The sequence below is a fragment of the Papio anubis genome, chromosome 6 (assembly GCF_008728515.1).
Source record: "Papio anubis isolate 15944 chromosome 6, Panubis1.0, whole genome shotgun sequence".
Taxonomy (NCBI): Eukaryota; Metazoa; Chordata; class Mammalia; order Primates; family Cercopithecidae; genus Papio; species Papio anubis.
Genome location: NC_044981.1, coordinates 133,442,650 through 133,466,737, shown reverse-complemented (window position 1 = coordinate 133,466,737; position 24,088 = coordinate 133,442,650). Strand labels below are relative to the sequence as shown.

At 36.9% G+C, this 24,088-nt stretch overlaps 1 protein-coding gene across 7 annotated transcripts in view; it reads left to right on the top strand.

The window, feature by feature from the left end:
• LAMA2 (laminin subunit alpha 2) overlaps window positions 1-24,088 on the top strand; it is a 618,419-nt gene that overhangs the window by 447,165 nt on the left and 147,166 nt on the right. For 6 of the 7 annotated variants that reach the window (XM_021936880.2, XM_021936881.2, XM_021936884.2 and 3 more), the window contains 3 exons: window positions 3,771-3,857; window positions 7,637-7,830; window positions 21,024-21,166. In XM_021936880.2, coding sequence (XP_021792572.2) covers window positions 3,771-3,857; window positions 7,637-7,830; window positions 21,024-21,166 — 424 coding nt within the window. The remainder of the gene's footprint in view (window positions 1-3,770; window positions 3,858-7,636; window positions 7,831-21,023; window positions 21,167-24,088) is intronic. The other variant, XM_021936883.2, reaches the window with a different exon arrangement.

Genomic DNA, 24,088 nt, shown 5'->3' with positions numbered 1-24,088 from the left:
TTTCATTGTTGTTTTATGTGATTTGTATAATTTGAGTAAATTTTTATGCAAAAGACACTGAATCAAAATATCAAATTAAAATGGCAAGGTCAGTGACTTTCAAACTTTATTGATTGCAACCACTGTAAGAAACACTTTTTTATATCATAAGCCAGAAACCCACAAAAACTTGTGTGTGTAGATATCTAAATAGATGTATTATACACCATGCTGTTTATTTAATTTTGTTATTTTACATTTTTAGAAAAAAATTTTAGCCAAAACCTACTAAATGGAGTTCGTGAGTCACTAATATCACCATCTAAAGCTTGGGACATATTAGGCTAATTAACAAAGTGAAGACCTATAAATGGTGAGAAGAGAATAATTAAAATGTGAAGCAAAGAAACCAGCCAGGGCAAAGAAAACAGGCACTTCTCCTCAAGACATAAAAACAGATTCTGAGGAATAGATGGAGGAGGCCGAGATATCTCAATTTATGACTTCAATCTGTGCAGTCAGTGAGAAATATGGAGGGATGATGAGTGATTACTGACTCATTTCCACAGCATTAGTTCAAGTCCTCATTATCTCTTACCAAAACAAATATGGTAGAAATTTAACTCTTATAACAGAGTGGCAGTGCTCACACACCCTTAGAAGTTTCCAGTGCCTTCCCAAGGAAAGATCAGACTCTTTGAGCATTAGAAACCCTTTGTAATCTGACTGCCTTTCCAGGTTCCATGCCCTCAACACCATTCTATATAATGCCAAGTTTGGCGTTTCTTGCACTTATCTAGACGTCGTTAGCGATCTGCTCTTGCTATTCCGTGAGACAATCCCTGTAAAATCTAATTTATTTTTAAAGACATTTTTCAAACATTACCTCTGCCACAAAACCTATCCATAGCACAGCGTGTATTTTGTACATTTTATATACAACTAACACATTTTACTATACAGAATTATTTCAATCATTCTTTCAGAAGATGAACATTTACTAAGCATGTACTTCATCCCAACACTATGAATAGATAAAAGATATGTTTCCTGTCCTATATGTGTACATATCTGTCTCTCACATGGAATTGTAAATTCCTTGAAGGTAAACATAATATTTTATTTATTTCTTTATTCAAGAAAAAGTTAATGAGGGCCCAACCCAATGCTAGGCATGGCTCTTCATACTGGGAATATACAAGTGAACAAAACAGCCTGTGTTTCCTAGCCTTCTGGAGCTTATATTTTTTATGAGAGAGTAAGATAAAGAAGTAGATATATAATCTAATGTCAGGTAATGACAAGTACTACCAGGAGAAACAAAGGAGCCTCAATGAACTTAGGGTGACTAAGGTATGATTTTAGATAAGGTGGTCAATGATCTTCACAAACAGATGAGACTTGTGCAGAAATGTGAATGGTGTGGGTCATGTGAATACCTGCAGGAAGAACAGTCCCCTCAGACAAAAACGTCACTGCACTGGCCCAGAGACAGGCCCATGCTTGGCCCATGCTTGGCAGACAACAGGATGCTAGGGTGGTTGGAACAGAGTGAATGAGAAGGGGGTGCTAGGAGATGAAGTCAGCAAAGCTCTAATGAATATCTAAATGTCCTGAAGGCTAAAAATCTTCCAGTGGCAAGAGGTGTCTTGGTACAGGATAATCCAGTGGTGTTATTGATGGAAGCACCAGCAGCATTTGCAGATAGGAGATAAGTGGAGTGTGACAGAGGAGACACGGTTGACACCATGGTTTTTGGCAGAGCAAATGGAAACATGGAGTGGCCATTGACTGGGATGGGGAAAATTAGGGAAAGATCTGGTGTATTTTTGGAGAGGGAGAAACTTACTTTAAATCTGTGAAGGTAGGCACAATGTTTAGAGCCCTTAGGACTAAGTGAGATCATTTAGAGGAGAGAGGAGAAGGGAGCAGAAATCAGAAAACTGAATTATGAAGCACGTTAAGAGATCAAGGACATGCCACAGATCCAACAAAGGAAACTGAAAAGGAACAACCAATGAACTGGGATAAAAACCAGAAGGAAATGGTTTCCAGAAGCCCATTTATCTCTGCAGTGTCCATAGAAGATGACACAGAGAGCAGACTCTGTAAATGTTTAAAATTCTGTTGAAGGGAGTTTGGAATTAGCAGCCATAGGGAAATGTAAAAGATGGTCACCATGAGAAAAGTCCAAGGATTTCTGAGTAGCCCTGCAGACGAAATGAGAATTGAGAGCAGATTAGGAAGTTGTGAACAGAAAGAATAAACTCAAGCTTCAAGTGAGGTGGAATCCCTACTCCCTCCAGAAGATCTTTTATGACATATAAGGAAACAGTGCAATCCACCATAATATCATAATTTGAAAAAAAAATCAACTATTCAAGAATTACTACATTCCTACATAGTAAACACTTTATTAATTACTTATTTATTGACATTTCATTATTTTACTATAAAAAATGGAATTTAATCTTATTGATTCTTTAGAGTTTCACTGGAAATGTCTAAAATCTGTATAAGAGTGTGTGTGCACGTGCACACGTGTGTGTGAGTGCGCATGCACAGATGCACTCAGTATCAGGCTTTAAATGAATGTGCTAAAAACTTGGCAGAGTGTGTCAGTTATAAGTTTGTTTTTTGTGAAGGCAAAAATAAATTTGTTGGATAATGAGTTTGTGAGTAGTAGATCAATTTGTTCACATATTTTGCAAAAGTTAGAGCCTATTACTTATTCACGTACTATTGATGTAATGCATTAGAAGACAGTTAACATTAGGTCCTAATGGCACCTGACCAAAAGGAGCTGTGGGCCTGGCCTGTACACCTTATTGCGTATTCAGCATCAACTGATTTAGTGAAGCAGCGAAAAGAAAAATGGTGTGTGCAGCATTATTGTTCTGTAACAGATACATGTTTTTCATTTCCAAGTTTCCAATGCATCACTCAGTTTTATCTAATGGGAATGCAGCTGAGAGAAGTTTGTAACAACCCAAAACTGCATGCTAATATAGTTTAGTTTTCAAGTCTTGTGGAGTCTTTTTTTTTTTTTTTTTTATGGAATAAGATCATCGGAAATCCTGAAGCAAGACAGACTGGCTGTGGTCTACCAGCATTGTAGTAAAAACATTGGGGAAGTTATATAAGACCTAATTATTAGAAAATACCATAAAATAGTCATTTTCATAGAAAAAGCTTTCCCTTTTTTCCTCACTACTAAATCACATTACTTTGTGTTCAAAGTAAAATGTAGTTTGAAATCTGGATGTAAATTAGAAAAGATATTCTTTTATTCCAAGTGAAACATTTATTCACACTTCATGTCTTGAGGCACTGGTGGCCATTTGGGCAGAGTTTTCAAGAAAAAAAAATTATATAGATTTTATGCCCTTTTTTTAACCTAAAAGATAATAAGTAATAGCTATTCTACTATCAGACAATGTGCATAAATTCTAGTCAGATTTTTCTTTTGATTAGTGAACAATAGGACAATTTTGCTGGACATTTAGTATATTCATGGCTGTCACATCATTGTTAAATTCCAGAATATTAACATGCCTTGTGTGATGCATTCTTAATCCATCATTTAAACCAAACAATATGTAGTTGTTTACTATTATTAATGGTTTTTCACTGTGATGTCCTACCATTAAATAAGAACTTCAGCTAATTATAAGGATGGCATTTATCACCACTTAAAAGTAGGTCCCAAAACCCTTGATAATGGATAGGAATACTATTTTATGAAATAAATGGATTAAACTTTTTTTGCAATCCTTTTCTTTCTGATTCAGTTTCAGCCCCTCTTGTGTCACAGAAGGCCTTGATGACTACCGCTGCACTGCTTGTCCACGGGGATACGAAGGCCAGTATTGTGAAAGGTACCAACAGCCATGAAACATACAGAGTAATGATATGTAGGGATTATATGGTAAAAGGTCACAATAGGAAAACATTCATTATTTGAAGAACTTCAATATTTGCATAGTAGTTTAAATTATAATGCTTTCAAAACTACTTGTGTATCTTAGAATTTATCCAAAGAAAGTTGTTTATTTCCACCATGTTTAGACTATCTCAAAGATTCCAAACTATTTCACAATTATCTAATTTATGCTTTAGTGTATATATATATAATTTTATATGTAAATATATAATTTTGTAAGAACAAATCAATTTTCAAAAGCTTAGCAGTAGTTACTACTAATAAAAAACTGGCTACACTTTTCTTATTTTAATGCACTGGAAAATATTGTCTGGAAGTCACTGCATTCACATCATTGTTCTGAATACTGTGGCACTACACCAGCAAGTGTATACATAACTCAAAATATAAATAATATCAAGAATTTTTAATTAGTACCCAGATAATAAAGTATTTGTTATTCAATTTTTCTTTTCAATAGGCAAACAATATGATTTAAATGTTTTCTCTTACCATATTGCTTATGAAATCTCATAATGCATGTATACAGTGTTAAATTGAATTCTGAATGTAATCCAAATGGTAAATTAAGGAATACAGTTTACTGTCTAAACAAACTCACTGTCTAGAAAGGTTGTAATTAATATCTTCCAGATACATATTTTCTATAAGATCAGTATCCTGGATATTCAAATTTGTCACCACCATTTTTAGTACATTTTAGGTATTATCTCTGATATAACAGAGAGTTACTAATGTTAACTACTAACATTATACACACATGATAATTCTAGCATAATTGCTAGCAGTATAAAAGTTTTATAAAGATCCATAGACTTTGCTCAGTTCCAACAGTTTAGCTATATTCCATTTGCCTCATCTATAATCTCAGGAATCATCGATAGGCCACCTACTTTACACTAATATTGTGACAATAAGTGTGTAAAGGACACTGTTGGTGCCCTGCCTAGGCACCTACACTGAAACCTTCTCTCCAACAGAAGAGGAAGAAAGGCCTGAGTGCTTACCCCACCTTCCTGCAGTGGCCCATGGCTAACCAGCATGAGAGTACAAAAGTCCAGCTCTTTGGCCCCTAAGTGGAACAAGTTTTGAGATCTTATTTTATGCTCCAGAGCATTCCATGGAATCAGGCTAAGACTGGGACATCACCTGAAATCACACCCTTAGAGTTTTTCTTTTCCATGTCCTACTTCACCCATTCCTTTGCTAGATTCTCCGAAGAACACTTAAATAAGTTTCTTTGCAAATATAAACTAATACTAATTATCAGCGCCCACTTAAGAGTCTTGTTTTATATAGCAAGCAACAGCTATATTAATCATGGCAATAAGTAACTAAATAATTAGGCTTAACTTTTATAAATCCCAATGCAATTTTTATACATTTGTAAAATATATTTCTAAATAAACCCATATGTGGTAACTCTAAACACAATATCCAATATTTGCATATATATAAAACAGTGGATTCACAATTTCCATGCCAACAGAAATTAGCAGCAATTAAATAACTCACTGCAACACCAAATCTAAAAATATTTCCATTTGTTCTGAAGATATGTACATCATTTAGATATAGATATAGGTGATACAAGTACATACTTGTTAATATCCACCAGGGAGCTTTGGTATTTATGGTTAGACTAATACTTATTTCTTGCAGTAGGATAGTCACCAGTAGGATAGTGACTAAAAGCATTGCTGGGCACCAAAAGGATTATATACAGTAATTCATGAAAAAAAAATTTATAATATAGCTACATTTATACACTGTAGTTACATTTTCTACAAAAGCATGTGTATAGAAAAGGCTAGAAGGGTACACTAAAATAACAATTATAGTGTTAAAGCAGAATGATTCCAGAAAATTTATTTTTAATATCCAGGAGTATTTAATCGATAAAAGCTGTCGGTTTGTATAGCATATAGATGAGCAGGGCCATCCAGTGTCAAATGTGAGTGACTTAAATTGTTTTTCCTGTCCTCAAATGTTGTTATAGCTTTGCATTCATCATCTCTAACATATAAATGATCAGGTTATATGTCTCTGAAAAATTGCTTTATTCAGCTATATTAAACCAAAGTTCTTGGTTAAATTTTTATTGTAACCTTCCAAATAAATTTGTTCCAGTGCTGAGAGCTTCTTAAATCATTTAAATCATCTTTTGACCTGCCCAGACTGATCAGGTTAGGTCTAAAACTGCTTAAATTTCTTGAGTATCCCTGTAATATAGAAACCTCTCCCCATACTTTATTTTCAATACTCTTGTAATAAACTCTTTGAACATTTAATCAATCTTAATCTGCTTGGAATACAATTATTTTACCTGTAAATGTTAAGAAGTCATTCAAGTGGACTTACTTAAATGCTATTTTCAGTATTTGTAATCTTTTATTGAAAAGAAAATAATCAAAAACATAAATGTATAAAAGCCTAATGTCACAAATCGTTTTCTTCATGTTTTGCCTTTTCTAATCAGCCCAGGATGAATTAACTTTCACAGTCAGCCATGCAGATTTCACAGTCTCAGGCAGCTAAAGATGGTCTATGATTATCTTGCCAGTATTTATAGTTGCTGGCTCCAGTCCCTTACTGTCTCTCAACTTCCTCACATACTTGCCTGTTCAACAAAAATTCTAACTGTTGGTTATATTTACACTGACCATATATATAACTTGTTGTCCAATCTGAGACACTATATTAAAAACAGGAAGTGTTTTTAGCAATTAAGCCAAAACAACAGGTAGTATGAAATTGTCCTGGGAGAACCACAATGTATGGCCCTGCTAGCATTGTGCAAAGTTACCAAACTTCCAGTGTCATAACCCCGAGTGGAATACACTTAGGTGAATGGATGCATACGTAGGTGGAAGAGTCAATTAATGGACTGCATTTAGGGTTCATCCAGTTGGATTCTCGTTCTAATTTTCCAAATCAGTGTTATATATTTTGTTTGCATATCATTAACCCAATTCCACAGATACACATGAAAAATCCATCTTGAGGAAGATGTGGTAAAAAGAAAAGATGAATAAAATTAAACAGAAAATCTGAGTAGCCTATTGCCACTTAACTTGCCTCTTTTGCCTCATTAGTAAAATTAATGCATTGTATTATTTGGTTATTTTGAGCTCTGAAATTCATGAGTATAGGAAAGCCCAGAAGTCAATATAGAATTGTATTCATCTCTAATTGTAGAAGAGGACTTAACAAAAAAGTTTATGATCTAGAGCAGTGACAGACAAACTATGGTCCACAGGCCAAATTTGGCCTATTTCTGATTCTGTATGGCACTCAGTTAAGAACGGTTGTTACAGGTCAGCATTTACAATCAATTTGATGATAGCAGGCACTAAATTATAACCCAAATGAAGGATAATTTCAAACCTCAGGAAGAATCCAATTCTTCTCATTAGTAGCCTGATATTATAAAGTAATTTGACTTATTATTATTATTATTACTACGTTTTCAATTCCGTCAACAACAACAGCAGAATGCTTTAGAATTTTATTTCTTTTTCACGGCATAATCTTGATTTTCCCTATGTCCTGCAAAGTCTACTATTTACTATCTGGCCCTTTACAGGAAAAGTTAACTGACTTATGGACTCTTGCTATCAGTTTTGTTTCATCAAAACAAAAGACCACGCACACAACAATGTGGAGATGTGACTTGCTATTAACCTCTTTTGCTTTGTCACTGTTTCAATTCAGGTGTGCCCCTGGCTATACTGGCAGTCCAAGCAGCCCTGGAGGCTCCTGCCAAGAATGTGAGTGTGATCCCTATGGCTCACTGCCTGTGCCCTGTGACCCTGTCACAGGAATCTGCACGTGCCGACCCGGAGCCACGGGAAGGAAGTGTGACGGCTGCAAGCACTGGCATGCACGCGAGGGCTGGGAGTGTGTTTGTACGTATACTAACTTCGCGGTTAGTTTTGGAGGCCTCGATTCCATTTCTGTCTCATTTCCAAAGAGAAAGACTGACTCCCTCTACCTCCCTTTTTTTTTTTTTTTTTTTGCAATAGCTAGTTCTACTCTTCATTCTTTCTGACACTATCTATCCACCTTCTGCTGTTCACCTGCTGACTTCGTGTCCATCCTGCTGAGCTAAGAACAGCTGAGAAAATCCTCAGTGTGCTTTACTCAATTCATTGAAAGACCTACAGTGAAGCTCCTGGAGGCATTTTATTTGATTTGTCCATCTCAGAGTTTCCAGTTTTGCTTCAGGTTGGCATTGCCTTTGTGACAGAGTAAAGATCTGAGTATATTAAAAATTTTAGAATCTTCCTGAATTTGTAATCAACTGGACAGATACTTTAAGCCTTGAATGACAACTGACGTTTCTTTTCCCAGCTTTTATGAAAATCCTTGGGGATACTGCTTCACAATTTTCACTTGAACTACAAAACTCATAAGCAGTAACAATGAAGTCAAGTATTTTTACTCATGTACATTAAGTGGAGAGTAGTTTGCTCTCTTGCTGTCTCTCTTTTTTCTTACTGATTCTGGATTTGGTAGTGCCATATTGAAAGTACATTGAAATCAGTAGCTAAATATAATTCTTAGATCTTGCATACATACAAATCCAAAATAGGTTATTTATAAATTTAAGGAAAGAATGCTGTTCTATAGTATTCTTTTCTTAAGGAATTTATTTTAGCACTTTTTCTTTCAACATTTACCTATTTTAATGATGTTTGTGCATGTCAACATTTCTTGTTTTAGCATGTTGTTTGTGTCTAAATTGTAATAGTATCTTAAATAGAAGAATTTTTGTTTATGTTCTAGTTTTATAAGAGTTAACCTCAGAAGCTAAGGCTGTATTAAAAAATACACCAAAAAGTTAAGACTGGGTGTTATTTGGGAAAATAGATTTTAAAATCATTTTTTCTTTGTATTTTAACCATCTTTAATGAAAATGTATTACACTGAAAATAAATGTGAAGGTAGGTGAGAGGGGAGTGATTAAATGTACTGTCAAATACATTTATATTGTCATATTTAGTTGTTAGTATATCCACACTCATTCTTCCCAAGTATAATGATATATTTTAATGATAATTAAAGAAGTAGACTACCAATTTTATAATATTGCTTTCAAGTTAAATAAATTATTAACATGCACATAATTAACTAGATAATATATAGATATTCTTAATGTAAACATGAAACAGTCCTTGAATTGTTAATCATCACTTTTATTAATTATCCAGAAGCAAACTTAAAATAAAAAGATCATATTAATGTTAAGCACAAAAATTAAACAATAGCACATTAAAATCTGGGGAAGATAACATAATGGGATTATTTTGGGAACATTTCTTTTAAAGAGAACTGGCATTCTGCCCATCAACAACAATGGCTTTAAGTTTTCATTGTTATTGTTGGTGATCAATACTTTTTGAACATTTTGAATACATTTATCATTAGAAATCTTAACTCATCTTCTCCCTGTCGCATATGCAGGTTTCTAATTTCCACTTGTCCCATATGATATTAACAAAAGGGCCAATCCTCCAGCTACAAAGCTAAACCAGTTTTATTTTATTTTATTTTTTGAGACGGAGTCTCACTTTGTCACCCAGGCTGGAGTGTGGTGGTGCGATCTCGGCTCACTGCAAGCTCCACCTCCCGGGTTCCCGCCATTCTCCTACCTCAGCCTCCCGAGTAGCTGGGACTACAGGCGCCCGCCAGCACTCCCGGCTAATTTTTTTGTATTTTTTAGTAGAGACGGGGTTTCACCGTATTAGCCAGGATGGTCTCGATCTCCTGACCTCGTGATCCGCTCGCCTCGGCCTCCCAAAGTGCTGGGATTACAGGCGTGAGCCACCGCGCCCGGCCTAAACCAGTTTTATAATGCCTATTTGCTTTATTCTTGCCCCACGATGAAATGTATTTGCAGGGGTTACACATGATATTTAATTCAGTTGCTAGACTGGAAGTGTTTATATTCTTTTGGAGAGTTAAATAATAGCAATTTTTCTTCCAGAAAAAAATATTAAATTATAGGATTGTTTTTGATATCTAGACCCTTTTTCTAAAGCACAATTAATTATCTTATAATTATGCTGTATAGATTTTCCATATACTGCTCTTAAGCATTAGTGATTTCCACTTACTTCTAGGAATGTTTTCTCTTCACCTTTCATGAAGCTAACTCGAAGAATTGTTACACAGAATATCTTTAGACTTTTCATGTTTTCTTTTCTTCTAAAATTTCTCCAGTTATGGAAAAATGTGCCATTGGCCTTCCCCAGGATTCAGTTTCTACTTCTACTCTTAGTTTTGAAATAAGATAAAACAAGACACAAGTGAGGATGTAATTCTGACTTATTCTCAATTCTCCTTTTGATATATTTCTGTATCCTTAAGCTAAATTAGTGCGAGAGATCAAAAAATGGGTTCACCTTGTGTGTTTGATCTGCAGGGCCTGTTTTAGCACCTGTGGTCGTGGTGGTCTTGTCTAAGGCCTGGGGGTGAGAGTAAGGGAGGTAGCTTGGCTCAAGCAAGAGAATTTAGATGTAGTAAGAGAAATGTCTGCAGTGCTTGTTGTTAATATGGTACTGACTACAGAAAATAAACTTTCTCCTATTACTTAGAATAAGTAAACAGTTTAGTAGCATGTATTGTACAAGAGTTAATTTTGCTCCCTTTAGTTACTTCTCTGGGAAATATAATTTAGACTGATCCACACCATAGATTTGTGTATTTCAAAAAAAGAAAGAGAGAAATGCATGATAAATGACCTAAGCCTGATCATTGCATGATCTCAGGTAATTTGCGTATTGGTGAAAGGAATCTATATACTCACTATAAATTTAGATTAGGCTCTTATTTCACAAAGGATATAAAATTCCGCTGAAGAGATCAGGCAAAACAAAGCCAATGCAGGAACTGTGAAAGGACTTCCCTTGGACACCTTGGTCCCTAAAATACTGACAGCTTCCAGGGACAGTTGCCAGTGACCAGGCCTGGATTTTGCTGGATCCAAAATGGAATTTTTTGCAGCGCACAGGCCTTTTATATGTGGATTTTAACTACTATCATGAAGAATTTATACGAATAGTCTGTGTCCACATTAGGAACTATTTAGACATCACAGTCTCTCAAAGTTAGTGACCTAAATTCAGCCCCACCAAGCAGAGTCAGTTCCTGGGCCTAACTCAGCAATGTATTCACCTTCAAATTCCAGACATTCTCTACAGTCCCTTTTACCACACAGGGTTCATCATAATAGGAACTTTATTTAAAGGCTCACCTTGACTGAGAACTTGCCATTTTCCAGGCACTATATTAAGCATTTCACATGTGGTTCTTTTCATTCTTGTAACATTCCCGTTCCTTATCATCCCCACTGTGTGATAAGAACACTGAATTTAGGTAGGTTAAGTCATTTTCTCAGTGACTTTTCAGTAGATCTGTGATTTGAGCGTGGGTCAGTCTTACAAATCTTATTTTCGTAACCTCTGTGCTGGCTACTGATAAACAGAGAAAGCAAACGTGGTTTAGCCAATATATTCAACAGTAATGAATTCAGCCCTTTATTCGTTTACTGCTTCCGTGTTTAGAGACCATTCTACCTCAATTAAAAATAAATATAAAATGAGGTAAAATTACAAAATGAGAAATTTTAAGTATATATAACTCGATACTGACATTTATTTTCTGCTAACCTTTGAGACTCCTCTAAGATTTAAAACATTATGGCATTTATGGTAGATTCTTTTTCATCAGAGATTGTCAAGTAGAGATTGTCTTCTATGCAGAAGAAGAGACACTAGCTGGGTGCCCAGATTAACTTCACAGCCTCTTTTTTTTCTAAAAGGAATTATTTGGGACAGTTTTACAATGTTATGTATGTTGGTGAGTTCTGAACAGATTATTTTATTAATTTCCCAAATTAAGATTTCTTCTTAATAAGTTAATACAAATCCATCCTCCTCTTTCAACTCTCGTTCATAGTTCACATGTCATTTTATAAAATGAGAACAACTAACCTGCCTTCAAGAAACTTAAAAATGAACGAAGAAGCCATTATTTGCTTAGCAGTAAAGTTTAGTATTTTGAAACACAAAACTTGGATTTGTTCATATCCTATTTTCTGTAAACTCATATAATTAACACAGAATAACTCATGTGATGTTTAAAATAGATTATGAGTGGCATAGTAAAATATATTACTCTCCTAGAGAACAGAAATTAAAATTAGTATCTGTTGGCAAGATATTACTTCATAAAAATTGCCTGAAATAACATTTTATAAATATCAAATTGATGTTGCCTATTTTTAATCACTGCATAGTGAGGTATTTGGGATATATCAGCTTTTATTATTTACAGTAACAATTTACTTAAATTCTAACATACATTTATTTAAAATAAAACATACACTTTGCTTGCCAATTTGTAAAAGTGATCACAAAGTATGTTTTCTACTTACAGCCTGAGATTAACCTAGCTAAATGTGATAATTTACCTTAACTCTGTAAAATAGGCAACTTCCAACCACTTGGTGAAACCTGAAGTCTGAAGTTTTATCCTACCTTGACCTACAAAAATGTAATCAACACTGTTGTTTTTAATAGCCAGTTGCCACCAAAGATCTGATCACAATAATGCAGAGACCATTATATATTATCACTAGAACACTATTGTACATTTATAATAAAAAATGATTAATAATGGCAGTTATGGCTCCCTATACATGGGAGCAGAAACAAAATAAAATGTGGTTATCACTGTAGTGAAAACAGGACTTTCTATTCTAAAAGATGATGATAAACATCAGTTGATCTCCAGATGCTGATTATTGATCTAACACTTTGCTTGTTGTACCTCCTAAATGTCATCCTCTCTCTGTTCCTCCTCACTGCTCAAGTAAGCTCTTATTTGGAAAGACAGTATGTATGATATAGTTTTCTATAAGTCTAAGCTGTGACATGTTGTTCACATCCAGGTGTTAGGCAATCTATAAAACATTTTCTCTTCACCTTGTCTGCACCTTCTACTCATTTGTTTTGTTAGTAAAAGATATTTGAGTTTCTTGTTGTCAACCTTAGCATTGGTCCAGGCTAACAGTGTGTGGAATGGCAACTATCACTGTGATTCTAGATGATTTTCCTAGTTGTTAGAGATCCGTCTCAGTGGTTTGTATATCATTGAGGAAGCTGCTCTGTTAGCTGATTAAGGAGTTGCGCATTTGAATTGTCATATAGAGACAGCTGATGACTGTTGCCTTTGTTTTCAGCAAGTTTTATTTTAAGAGTAAACTAAACTCTATTTTGATGCAATTTCCACTCTGGCAAGGCCCAGGAGGTTTTACTGACCTTAAAAGACAAACTAAAATCACATAATCTTAAAGTTGGAAGAAATAAGTAAACTAGTCTAGCCTTCTCTTTCTCTGTGACGTCCACAAAACAGACAGTATCCTAATGCAAGGAAGCATGGCGTTATGAAGTGGCTACAGAAGGTTTGAATCCTAACTTGTAATTTGTGTGACATTATTTAATTTCCTAAACCTCATTTTCATCATCTGTAAAATGGATGTAAAATACTACATACATGTATGTTAAGTATCTAAGCATAAGAGGTGCTCAATAAATTCTAGGCATTGTTATCATCATTGTTATTAGGTAACCATTTTTTTCCCCAAAGACCTGATGTTTTGTGCAACTCATCAGTTTCTGATGAAATATTTTCTTTATTTTAGGCTGACTTTCCATTTCCAGTTATTATCTTTAATTCTAGGCTCTTCAAGTCACTGAAAACCCCTTTTATGGCCACCTTACATTTCTCCTGTCTTTAAGCCCTTCGCATGCATTATTTATAGATTCATAAGCACCCTGGTTGTGACTATTTTTCTCATCTGTAAAATGAGGATACGAATAGTATTTACCTCACAGAATTGCTGTAAATATTAAGTGAGATAATGATGGCAAAATATAATACATTGCCTGTCATGTAGTGACTGTTGTGTAGATAAAAACTATTATCCCATTATTATTTATAGGACTTTCAAAGTTTCCATTAGTGTTTTGAACAGTTACACCATCTTTGAACCACACTGAACTTGTTTTCCTATGTATTATATATATAATTTGATTTAATATCTATAAAACACATATCATATCATTATTTAATATACAAAACCATATATATAAAACATGTACATATAAAACACATATATCATAAAACATATATAAAAAACATAAATATCCTTACTTGGTACGTCAGCAAATTCATCAGTCTCAACTGAAGTCTACTGCTTTCCTCCCTATTCAAAGAAATGACAGGTTTAAAGGCCTTCTCAATGACTCTGGAATCAAATATTTATTTTAGAAGATATTTATTTTAAAATAGAATAACTAAGTACATTTTAATAAGCCATAAATATATGCTAATGTAAAAGTTTCTTTTTGAAGATGATAAGGGGAAGTGAGAAACATAAAATTCAGATCCAGGGAACCATCAATGGCATTCATCTAGAAGAGTTAATTTAAAATACACACATTAACACATAATTTTATCTTTTGTTAAAAACATGTCTTTATTCATTTTATTCCTATTTGATTAGAGCAGAGAATTTATGTATCTCTACCTAAAATTGGTTAATACCTTTGGCCGTTTCAAAAATACTCAGTGTCCTCATTCTAGCTTCAGCTTCTTTGGTTTGGATGCAGTGTGTGATTTCTTTTGTGACAGTAAGCCAGTAGCTATTATGCATGGGGAATCCTGGTAGAAATGCAGTATTTTGTACTAATTGCTAACCGAAAGATCTGTAATACTGGCTGCATGATTTGCCCCTTACATGTGCCCAGCTATAACAATCTGAATTTAGTACTGCGTTTGTTAATATTAGACACAAATTTATCCTGACACTTTTATAGGCAAAGCCTCGGAAACATTTAGTCATGTAAAATATAATCATGGTCTTGAAATATTTGCTTTTGCTCCTCTGCATTTTAGGCAGGATTTCACTTTGTAACCTTATCAGTATTGCTGAATTTGGAGAATGGTTTGGAAAGGTTCTTTGAGGTTCCGACTGTAAGATAGGTGTTAATTTACACTGAGCTGTTACTGCACTTTGTCAAAGAACAGTTGTTTACACAATGTGAATAGTCCATGTCTCTACATACTCTTCAGATCTTCCCTATTATAGTGAATTAAATTTGGTTTTAATTTGCATTCCATTTCCAATGTTTGTTGCCAGACACTTTGGACTTTTTGAGGGCAAATAAAAATAGCTTCTGGTGTAAGCGAAATAGTTTGTGTCCGAATAAAATAGCAAACCATTAGGTAAAGGACACTTTTCCCCATGTGTTTACCTTATAACTTCACGAGCTAGACTTGTGCAGAAGCTTTGAAAAAATCCCCATGGCTGTCATATTCATAAGTCTCTCTGACCCATTCAGACAGATGTTAGTATATTACTTGGAGCATACTATAAAACTTACCTTTCACTTATGGAAATGTGCTTGTACTTTGTTCCCCAAAAAGCAAATACAGAGACCATAAGACATGGGATAATAATAGACCTTTGGACACAGAAACATAAAACGGAATGTATGAGCCCTTGAAAGAGCAATTAAATACATTTTCATTTCAACAACTGAAGATGAGGAACCAAAACAGATGGGCAGGGGATAGAATAAATGAGAGAAAAATCAGTATTCATCATGCCTCTTGGCATTCTAGTACACCAATTTACTCCATAGCATATTACAGTACGTCAGCTCTAGTTCTGCAGTCCAGTCCCTGGTTTATTCTTGTATGAGGTAAAACTTGAGAAAACTATAGGTACTTTCCCTGGCAATTTCTGGAACCACCTAGTAAAGAGTATCTAACCATGCTATTATCAACAAACTGATTCAATTCCTTCTTGGAAATAGGTAGGTTATATATTATTAAATAAATTAAAGAATAATTTAGTGTTTGCTATCAAAGGCACACGCTACCCTAAAAAGCATGGTGAAACATCTTATTATCGTTATCAAGTATCTTTCAAGATCTTGTAGGTGAAAAATGAGCAAATTGCTTGCTTACGTCCTGGGAACATCTGCCCAAAATACATCTTCACTAGAGGTGAAATGGAACTTTTAAAACAATGATGAACTTGGGCTCAGTGTGAAAAGAACCTTCCTATTTTTCATAATTCCTAATAAAATTGTAATTGTTACCAATGCTGTTTTTAACCTATGAATTGCAGTTGAAAGTCTCTGATCTGAATCACATGTGCAAACCTTGAATAAGTGTATCCGTTATTGATTGTATCAGTTATACATTCCAAAAGTTTAGTAGCTTAAAACAACAAGGACGTACACTTTCATGATTCTGAAGGTTGGCAATTTGGGCTGAACTCAGTTGGACAGATCTTCCACTGTCATGCCTAGGGGTTGCCAGATGGCGTCAAGCCCAAGTTGGGGCCTCAACTGCCCTTTCCTCTCTCACGTTGCCTCCCTTCCTCAAGGAGGCTAACCTGGGATTGTTCTGAAGGCAGCAGGGGTCCAAGAGTGTGAAAGCAGAAACTGCAAAATTCAATATGCTCCTCTGCCACTTTCTGTCAGTCAGAGTATGCTGCAAAGCCAACCCAGATTCAAGGGGAAGGGAAGTAGACTTCACCTCTTAATGGGAGGTGCAGCAAAGAAGTATTAACAATAACCTTTTTTTTTTTCTTTTTTTTGAGATGGAGTCTCACTCTGTCACCCAGGCTGGAGTGCACTGGCATGATCTAGGCTCACTGCAGCCGGATTCAAGTGATACTCGTCTCTCAGCCTCCCGCGTAGCTGGGACTACAGGCACATGCTACCACGCCTGGCTAATTTTTGTATTTTTAGTAGAGATGGGGTTTCACCATGTTGGCCCGGCTGGTCTCAAACTTCTGAACTCAAGTGATCTATCTGCCTGTGTCAAGCGTCCCAAATCCTGCTTGGATTGCAGGCCTGAGCCACCACACCTAGCCAATAGTAACCATTTTTAATTCTCCCCAGAAATGAGCATCGCTTGATCTGTCAGTCATGGTGTTGTTTCTTTCCTCCTAAAGTTTTGTGCTGATTTTCTTCCCCTCCATCTCTCCATTACAACATCCCTTTCCTGAGTCAAAACTGAATTCCTTCAGGCAGGCATCTGAATAGTCATTCTTATTGATCGGACAATCTCTGCCTCTGCAATCACAAGATAGTTCTCTTTCTCTCTCTAAACCATGGTTTTTAATGTATTCTCCTGTTCCTCACACATCTGTGAGGTTTTCTAGCTTGTTCTCACATTCAGAAGTTTTCTGTTCGGCCAACCCCAACCTCGTCCCTTTTCCTTCTTCCCCTCTCTCTTCTCTCCTAACATTCTACCTCCCTGATCACACCATTTCATGTACTTGGGCACACGCCATGCTCAAACATTAACCCCTGCCATTCTCTTTGTCCAAAATGTTTTGATGCCCTTCTTTCACAAAAATATTAGCCCACAAATATTTGTTGAATGTTAACTGTGTAAAACACCCTTTCCTAGGCACCATAACCAAGGTGTTTAAGGTCCCTTCTTTAATGAGGGAGAAAGAATATATAAATAAATAAAGTAATAAGGTAGCCCAAACAGGTATGAGTGTTAAGAAAGCAAAGGAAATGCAGTAGTGACTGGCGCAGGGTATGGGGCAGGCAGTGGTGGGGAGTTTCAGGTAACAGTAATTTTAGAATCATCAGGGACTTTCCCTCTGAAAAAGTGACACTTGAACTCTTGACCTGAATACCCAGGAACCAGGTGAGAGAAGACCAAGGGAGAAGAATTCTAGGTAGAGAAGACAGCAAGCAAAAGGACCTCTTCCAAATCCTTGCTCCCTTGAAGATTGAGCATCCCTGTAATTTATCACCTGGTTCAGTGGTTTTACCCTTTGGCTACATGGTTTTTCAAATACTGGAATATTTAAAAAATACAGTGCTCACGCCTGTAATCCCAGCATGCTGGGAAGCTGAGGTGGGAGGATCACTTAAGGCCAGGAATCTGACACCAGCCAGGGCAACACAGCAAGACCCCATCTCTACATTAAAAAAAAAAAAAAAATAGCTGGATGTGGTGGCATATGCCTGTAGTCGCAGTCACTCGGGAGGCTGAGGCAGGAGGATCACCTGAGCCCAGGACTTTGAGGCTGCAGTAAGTCATGATCACACCACTGTACTCCAGCATGGGTGGCAGAGCAAGACCGTGTCTCAGAAAAAAAAATAAAAGTAGAAATACTGAAGCTTAGACCTTACCACAGACCCATCAAATCACATTCTGTGGTGGTGAGGAGGGAAAGAGCCCAGACATCTGTATTTTATAAATCCTTATGTGATTCCAATGGGCAGCCAAAGTGAGAACCACTGATCCACACCAATGTTTGTCACATTCTAATATGCAGAGATAACGTGGGACCTTTCTAAAGTGCAGATTCTGATTTCCTAGATCTGGGGTAGAGCCCGATTATACATTTCTGATAAGCTTCCAGATCGTGCCAAAACTGCTGGTCTGATTGCTACTCAGAGTGTGGTTCACAGACCAGCAGTATCAGTATCATATTCTCAATCAGAGACTAAGAGAAACCAGGTGATCAAATCACCTCCTGATTCAGAAACACTGCGGGGCGGGGCGGGGGTGTGACCTAGCCCTCTGGGATTTCTAAAAGTCCTACAGGTGTTGAGGCCCACTAAAGCTTGAGAATCAGACTGTGGATCTTGGTGTTTAGACACAGTCAATTCGGCACTTAATTGAGTTCTATGTTGTGTTTTCTGTAACTGTTTAATATAGACAGGTCTGTTGAAGGTTGCATTGAACGGGGCTACGAAGCCAAAACAATCTTTTCCTTTTACTTGGTTTCCATGCAGTGCAAATTCTGTTTCATTCTGGCTAGGAGAAGAGTAAGAGATACAGCCCTAGTTCCAGACTTCTGCTCTTGCCTCCAAAGCCTCTGTGTTCACTCAGCTTGTGAAGCATCAGGAGCTTGCAAAGCCCCTGCAGGTGATGCTCTGCAGTTGCAGGTGTCACCTGCAAGGAGCTGATTTATTAAAAGCCCTGCCAGGGCAGTTTAATCCCTGTGAAGTGATATTGTAACTCACCTCTAGCTGCTGTCCTATCAAAAAATCACCCTCCGTCCTCCTTCTCTTTGTTTACAAGCACCAGTTAATGGTTTTCTCTCCGTTAAGCAGCTCAGGGGACTGCTATTTAGAGAACTAATTGAATTCTTGCCAAGTTTGGGCATGATCCAGAGCTACTCCAATTCTCATATTTTCCATGCTATGTATTTTCCCCTATTCTAACATGTATATAGCGTTGATACCTCTATCTGCAGAATGTAAGAAATTATAACTGTACACATGAGAGTATATTATAAATGCGGTAGTTCCTGCTCCTTGGCATGAAGAAACACCTCATTACTCTGCAATGCAAAACTAAAAATATGCATGTTTTCAAATCTGCCAAAAGAATCAATATATGTTAATTTTGGAAATTATACTACTATTTATGAGATCTATTCCATAATGAAGCGTCAATAATCCATTTGTCTCTCTACCAATTCTACCACCAATCCCGGTCCCTACCACCAAATTAGAATAGTACCTCTTTGACGGCCAAAATATTATAGTGAGTGCATTAGTCCATTCTCGTTATAAAGAAATGCCTGAGACTGGGTAATTTGGAAAGAAAAGAAGTTTAATTGGCTCATGGTTCCATCAGGCTGTACAGGAAGCATGGCTGGGGTGGCTTCAGGGAACTTTCACTCATGGCAGAAGGCAAAGCCGAAGCAGGCATCTTCACACAGCCAGAGCAGGACGACGTGGGGACTGGAGGTGGCACACACTTTTAAATAACCAGGTCTCATGAGAACTCTGTCATGACAGCAGCACTAGGGGACTGGTGCTAAGCCATGAAAACCACTCCAGTGATTCAATACCTCCCACCAGGCCCCATATCCAGTATTGGGAATTACACTTCAACATGAGATTTGGATGGGGACACAAATCCAAACCATATCTGGTAGAATATTAGCATTCTTGGCTACTTAAAGAATACACTTTTTCTGGCCTTTAGCAATTATTTCTCTATAAGACCGAAAGAGGTTAATCATCAAAGTAGGGATTTGGGACTGCATCTAATCATGCGTGGTCACAGACTGAAGAGATAAAGAGGAAGAGTTGGCAAATAAATAAGTCAATAAATATTATCATAAGAAAAAAAAACACTAATTACAGAAATAAAAGTTATTTTTCTTTTGAGTTGGTTTTTGTTTTTTTTTTTTTGAGATGGAGTCTTGCTTTGTCGCCCAGGCTGGAGTACAGTGGCACGATCTTGGCTCACTGCAAGTTCCACCTCCCAGGTTCACACCATTCTCCTGCCTCAGCCTTCCAGGTAGCTGAGACTACAGGCGCCTGCCACCACGCCCGGCTAATTTTTGTATGTTTGGTAGAGACAGGGTCTCACCATGTTGGTCAGGCTGGTCTTGAACTCCTGACCTCAGGTGATCCACCCACCTTGGCCTCTCAAAGTGCTGGGATTACAGTTGTGAGCCACCACTCCCGGCCTTCTTTAGACTTTTTTTTTTTTTTTTTTTAATTATTCTACTTAGTAGATACCAAGCCAAAAATTTATATACTTTTTGAATGTGTAATACATAAAGCACGTGGATGTCAAATTACTATGATTTTCTCCAGTGCAATCTAATGTAACACCGCACATTTAGACTCTGGAGCACGTTTTATTCCCTGTGGAAAGGTTCCTTTAGATTGCTCGTGTAGGGATTTAGGGGTATTTTTAATGTTATATTCAATGCCTTAAAGGAAATCTTCAATGCTTGTGCAATACACTTTTTCTTTCCAAATCTGCTCCTCCTCTTTGGTCCCTCAGTTTATATTATCACCTCTATTTCAGGTTCTGGGTGACATGCATATCTGTTCTTTTGTTGTTGTTCTTATCTTTTTTCAACCATCATCCATTTGATAACATTAATATTCTGAGATGAGTAGCTTCCTCTTCCATGGAATTATTCTTGGACCATAAAATATTTCATAGCTGAATTCTTTGAACATCTGCCTGGGATGTTTAGCAGAAGTAACTACTCTTTGTCGCTTCTCTTTCACAGTTTGTGGAGATGAGTGCACCGGCCTTCTTCTCGGTGACTTGGCTCGCCTGGAGCAGATGGTCATGAGCATCAACCTCACTGGTCCGCTGCCTGCGCCATATAAAATGCTGTATGGTCTTGAAAATACGACTCAGGAGCTAAAGGTAGGTTGGTGCAGTCACAAGCAAGGGCCAGGGACAAGGTGACAGAAGCTTCACAAGCGGTATTGGCCATAATTGGTAAATGTTCTTCCCACAGCCCCAAATCAAGGGACACAGCTGTTAAGGAAATTCAGAGACTTTCTTAACCAGTGTTTTTCAAACTCAAGAACTATAATATACAGATTTCTATTAAGGGAAAAGAGTCTCATATACTCCCCAGTGTCTGGCCTAAATCAGTTTTATTATGTCACTTAAATATGTGCAAACATAAAATCAGGTATGAACTCTTTATACTTATAGCTCTATAAAATTAAAACAAATTAATCCTTATGAAACCAATAAAATTCAAATTAAAAACATTAATATAAAGTAACATGATTTTGGCTGAATGGAAATTGCTACTTGCAACAAAAATAGGATATTGACTATTTCCACACAGTTCTTCCACCAGAGGTGATGTGGTAACTCAGTTCTCCTACCTTACCACATTTGAACGAGAGAGCCCCCTGCAAAGGGTCCTGAAATGACACGTGGGCATCACTTGACAAGTTTATGTGACTTACGTGTTCAGTCTGCCATCGGATCAAACACGCAAGCAAACGTAGACACTGAGATCTAGTGGCCATATTCATCTCTCAGGTGCCTAGCCTGGGATCCAGAAGTGCTTACGTTAATATTTAAGGTTATCGTCAAAATGAAAACACATAATTAGAATCTTGTACTAGAGAACTAGAACTAGTAGACCTTTAAAAGTTCTTCAACAAGCACCAGTTTGATAAACACTGTTCTAAATTGTGATTAAAGCTTTTGGCAGTTAATGAGGTCAAAGAAAATATTAAGGAAATTGGGGTTGTTTCATCTGATGAAAAAAGATGAAAGGTGTCAACTTACTCTCAATTATCAGATATTTATTGAGAAATTATAGAATGCCTAAGCATTGCACTTGGTTCCCTGGGGATTTCATGACTCTTTTAATATCTTCACTACCCTTAGGCAATGTAGATTCTATGTGCTTTAAAAATAATCATTAGGCCGGGCGCGGTGGCTCAAGCCTGTAATCCCAGCACTTTGGGAGGCCGAGACGGGCGGATTACGAGGTCAGGAGATTGAGACCATCCTGGCGAACACGGTGAAACCCCCGTCTCTACTAAAAAATACAAAAAACTAGCCGGCGAGGTGGCGGGCGCCTGTAGTCCCAGCTACTCGGGAGGCTGAGGCAGGAGAATGGCGTGAACCCGAAAGGCGGAGCTTGCAGTGAGCTGAGATCCGGCCACTGCACTCCAGCCTGGGCGACAGAGCGAGACTCCGTCTCATTAAAAAAAAAAAAAAATCATTAACCAATAATCAAGCAATTAGCAAAAATACATAATGACCATGTGTTTTACAAACATTCAAAGTACATTAGAGTACAGCGATTGGAGATATCAGTAAGATTCAGAGTAACCAGGGAAGGTACCATTACTGAGAGTATAATTGCTGTTGGAATTTGAAGCCAAGACACAATTTTAATAGAGAAGTATTGGTTGCTCTAGAGGAAGGCATCTAAGATTTCTTCATTAGGTGTTGGTAGATATTCTTTCAGGAAATATATTCTTTAATTCTGACAGTAACCTTCAAGGTAAGTAGTATTATCCCTATTTTCCAGAAGAAGAAATCAATAATGATGATAACAAGAATAACTAACATTTATTGACAAGCTAGGCAATTGACTGAAGTCCTACGTGGATTACCATACATAGCTTTTACAGAAACTCCAAGAAATAGGAAAGAAGTTGTCATGGGCTGAATATTTACATCTCCCCAATTTTATATGTTGAAGGTCTGTCATAGTCCATTGGAGCTGCTATGACAAATACCGTAAACTGATTAGCTTATAAACAATAGAAATATATTTCTCACAGTTCTGAGGCTGGGAAGCCTAAGATCAAGGTACCAGCAGGTTCAATGTCTAGTGAAGGCCTGTTCCTCATAGAGAGTGACTTCTTGCTATGACCCCACATTTAATTCATTTAATATCTGGATACTGAGGAAAAGGATGGCTAGCTCTCTGGGGTCTCTTTAATAAGGGCCCTAATCCCAATCATGAAGACTGCATTCTCATGACTTAATCACTTCCCAAAGGCTCCACCTCCTAAAGTCATCACAGTGGGGACTAGGATGTCAACACATGAATATTGGAAGGACACAAACATTCTGACCACAGCAAGCCCTAGCGCCCAATGTAATGGTATTTGGAGATCCCTCTGCCATGTGAGGACACAGGGAGAAGGCAGCTGTGCTTAACACAGCTATGTGAGCAGAGGCAGTGGTGTGAATTAGGCCTGTCTGGCAGATACTAAAAGTCAGACCTGCTAGTGAAAGATAAGGCTGGAGACTTCAGTGAGGCAGGGTGATATGATGGACAACCTTGAAAGTCAGGCAGAAGAACCTGAGTGTACCTTGTGGTCCCAGTATTCAAGGAAGTGAAGAGTTTTGATAAAAAGAATGCTGATCAGTTATTTTCCTTGTATATGGAAGGAATACAGAAAAATAAACTAGAAAAGCAAACATCTTAGTTGAACATAAAACATTTTAAAACTAATAGCTAAGCAATGGATGATGAATTAAAGAAGGTCCTATAGAAGAGGCTCCAATTTGTGAACATCATCTAAGCCAAGGGTTTCAGTGACCCATCCACTTCTGGCTGAATATTGATCCAGATGACCTGGATTATCCTTAAATTCCAGTCTTTCTTGATTCTTTATTTTGTTCTTCTTCCATCATTCACTTGACATTTGTATACTGAGGATCACCTTTTGATATTATAAAAACTTAAGTTATTTTGCCTCTTTGCTCAATTCCTTTAACTATGTCAGTGCTCCCCAAGCTTCAGCCAAAGACCATCAAGGACACACATGTGATGGAACAAAGTGGGATTTATTAACT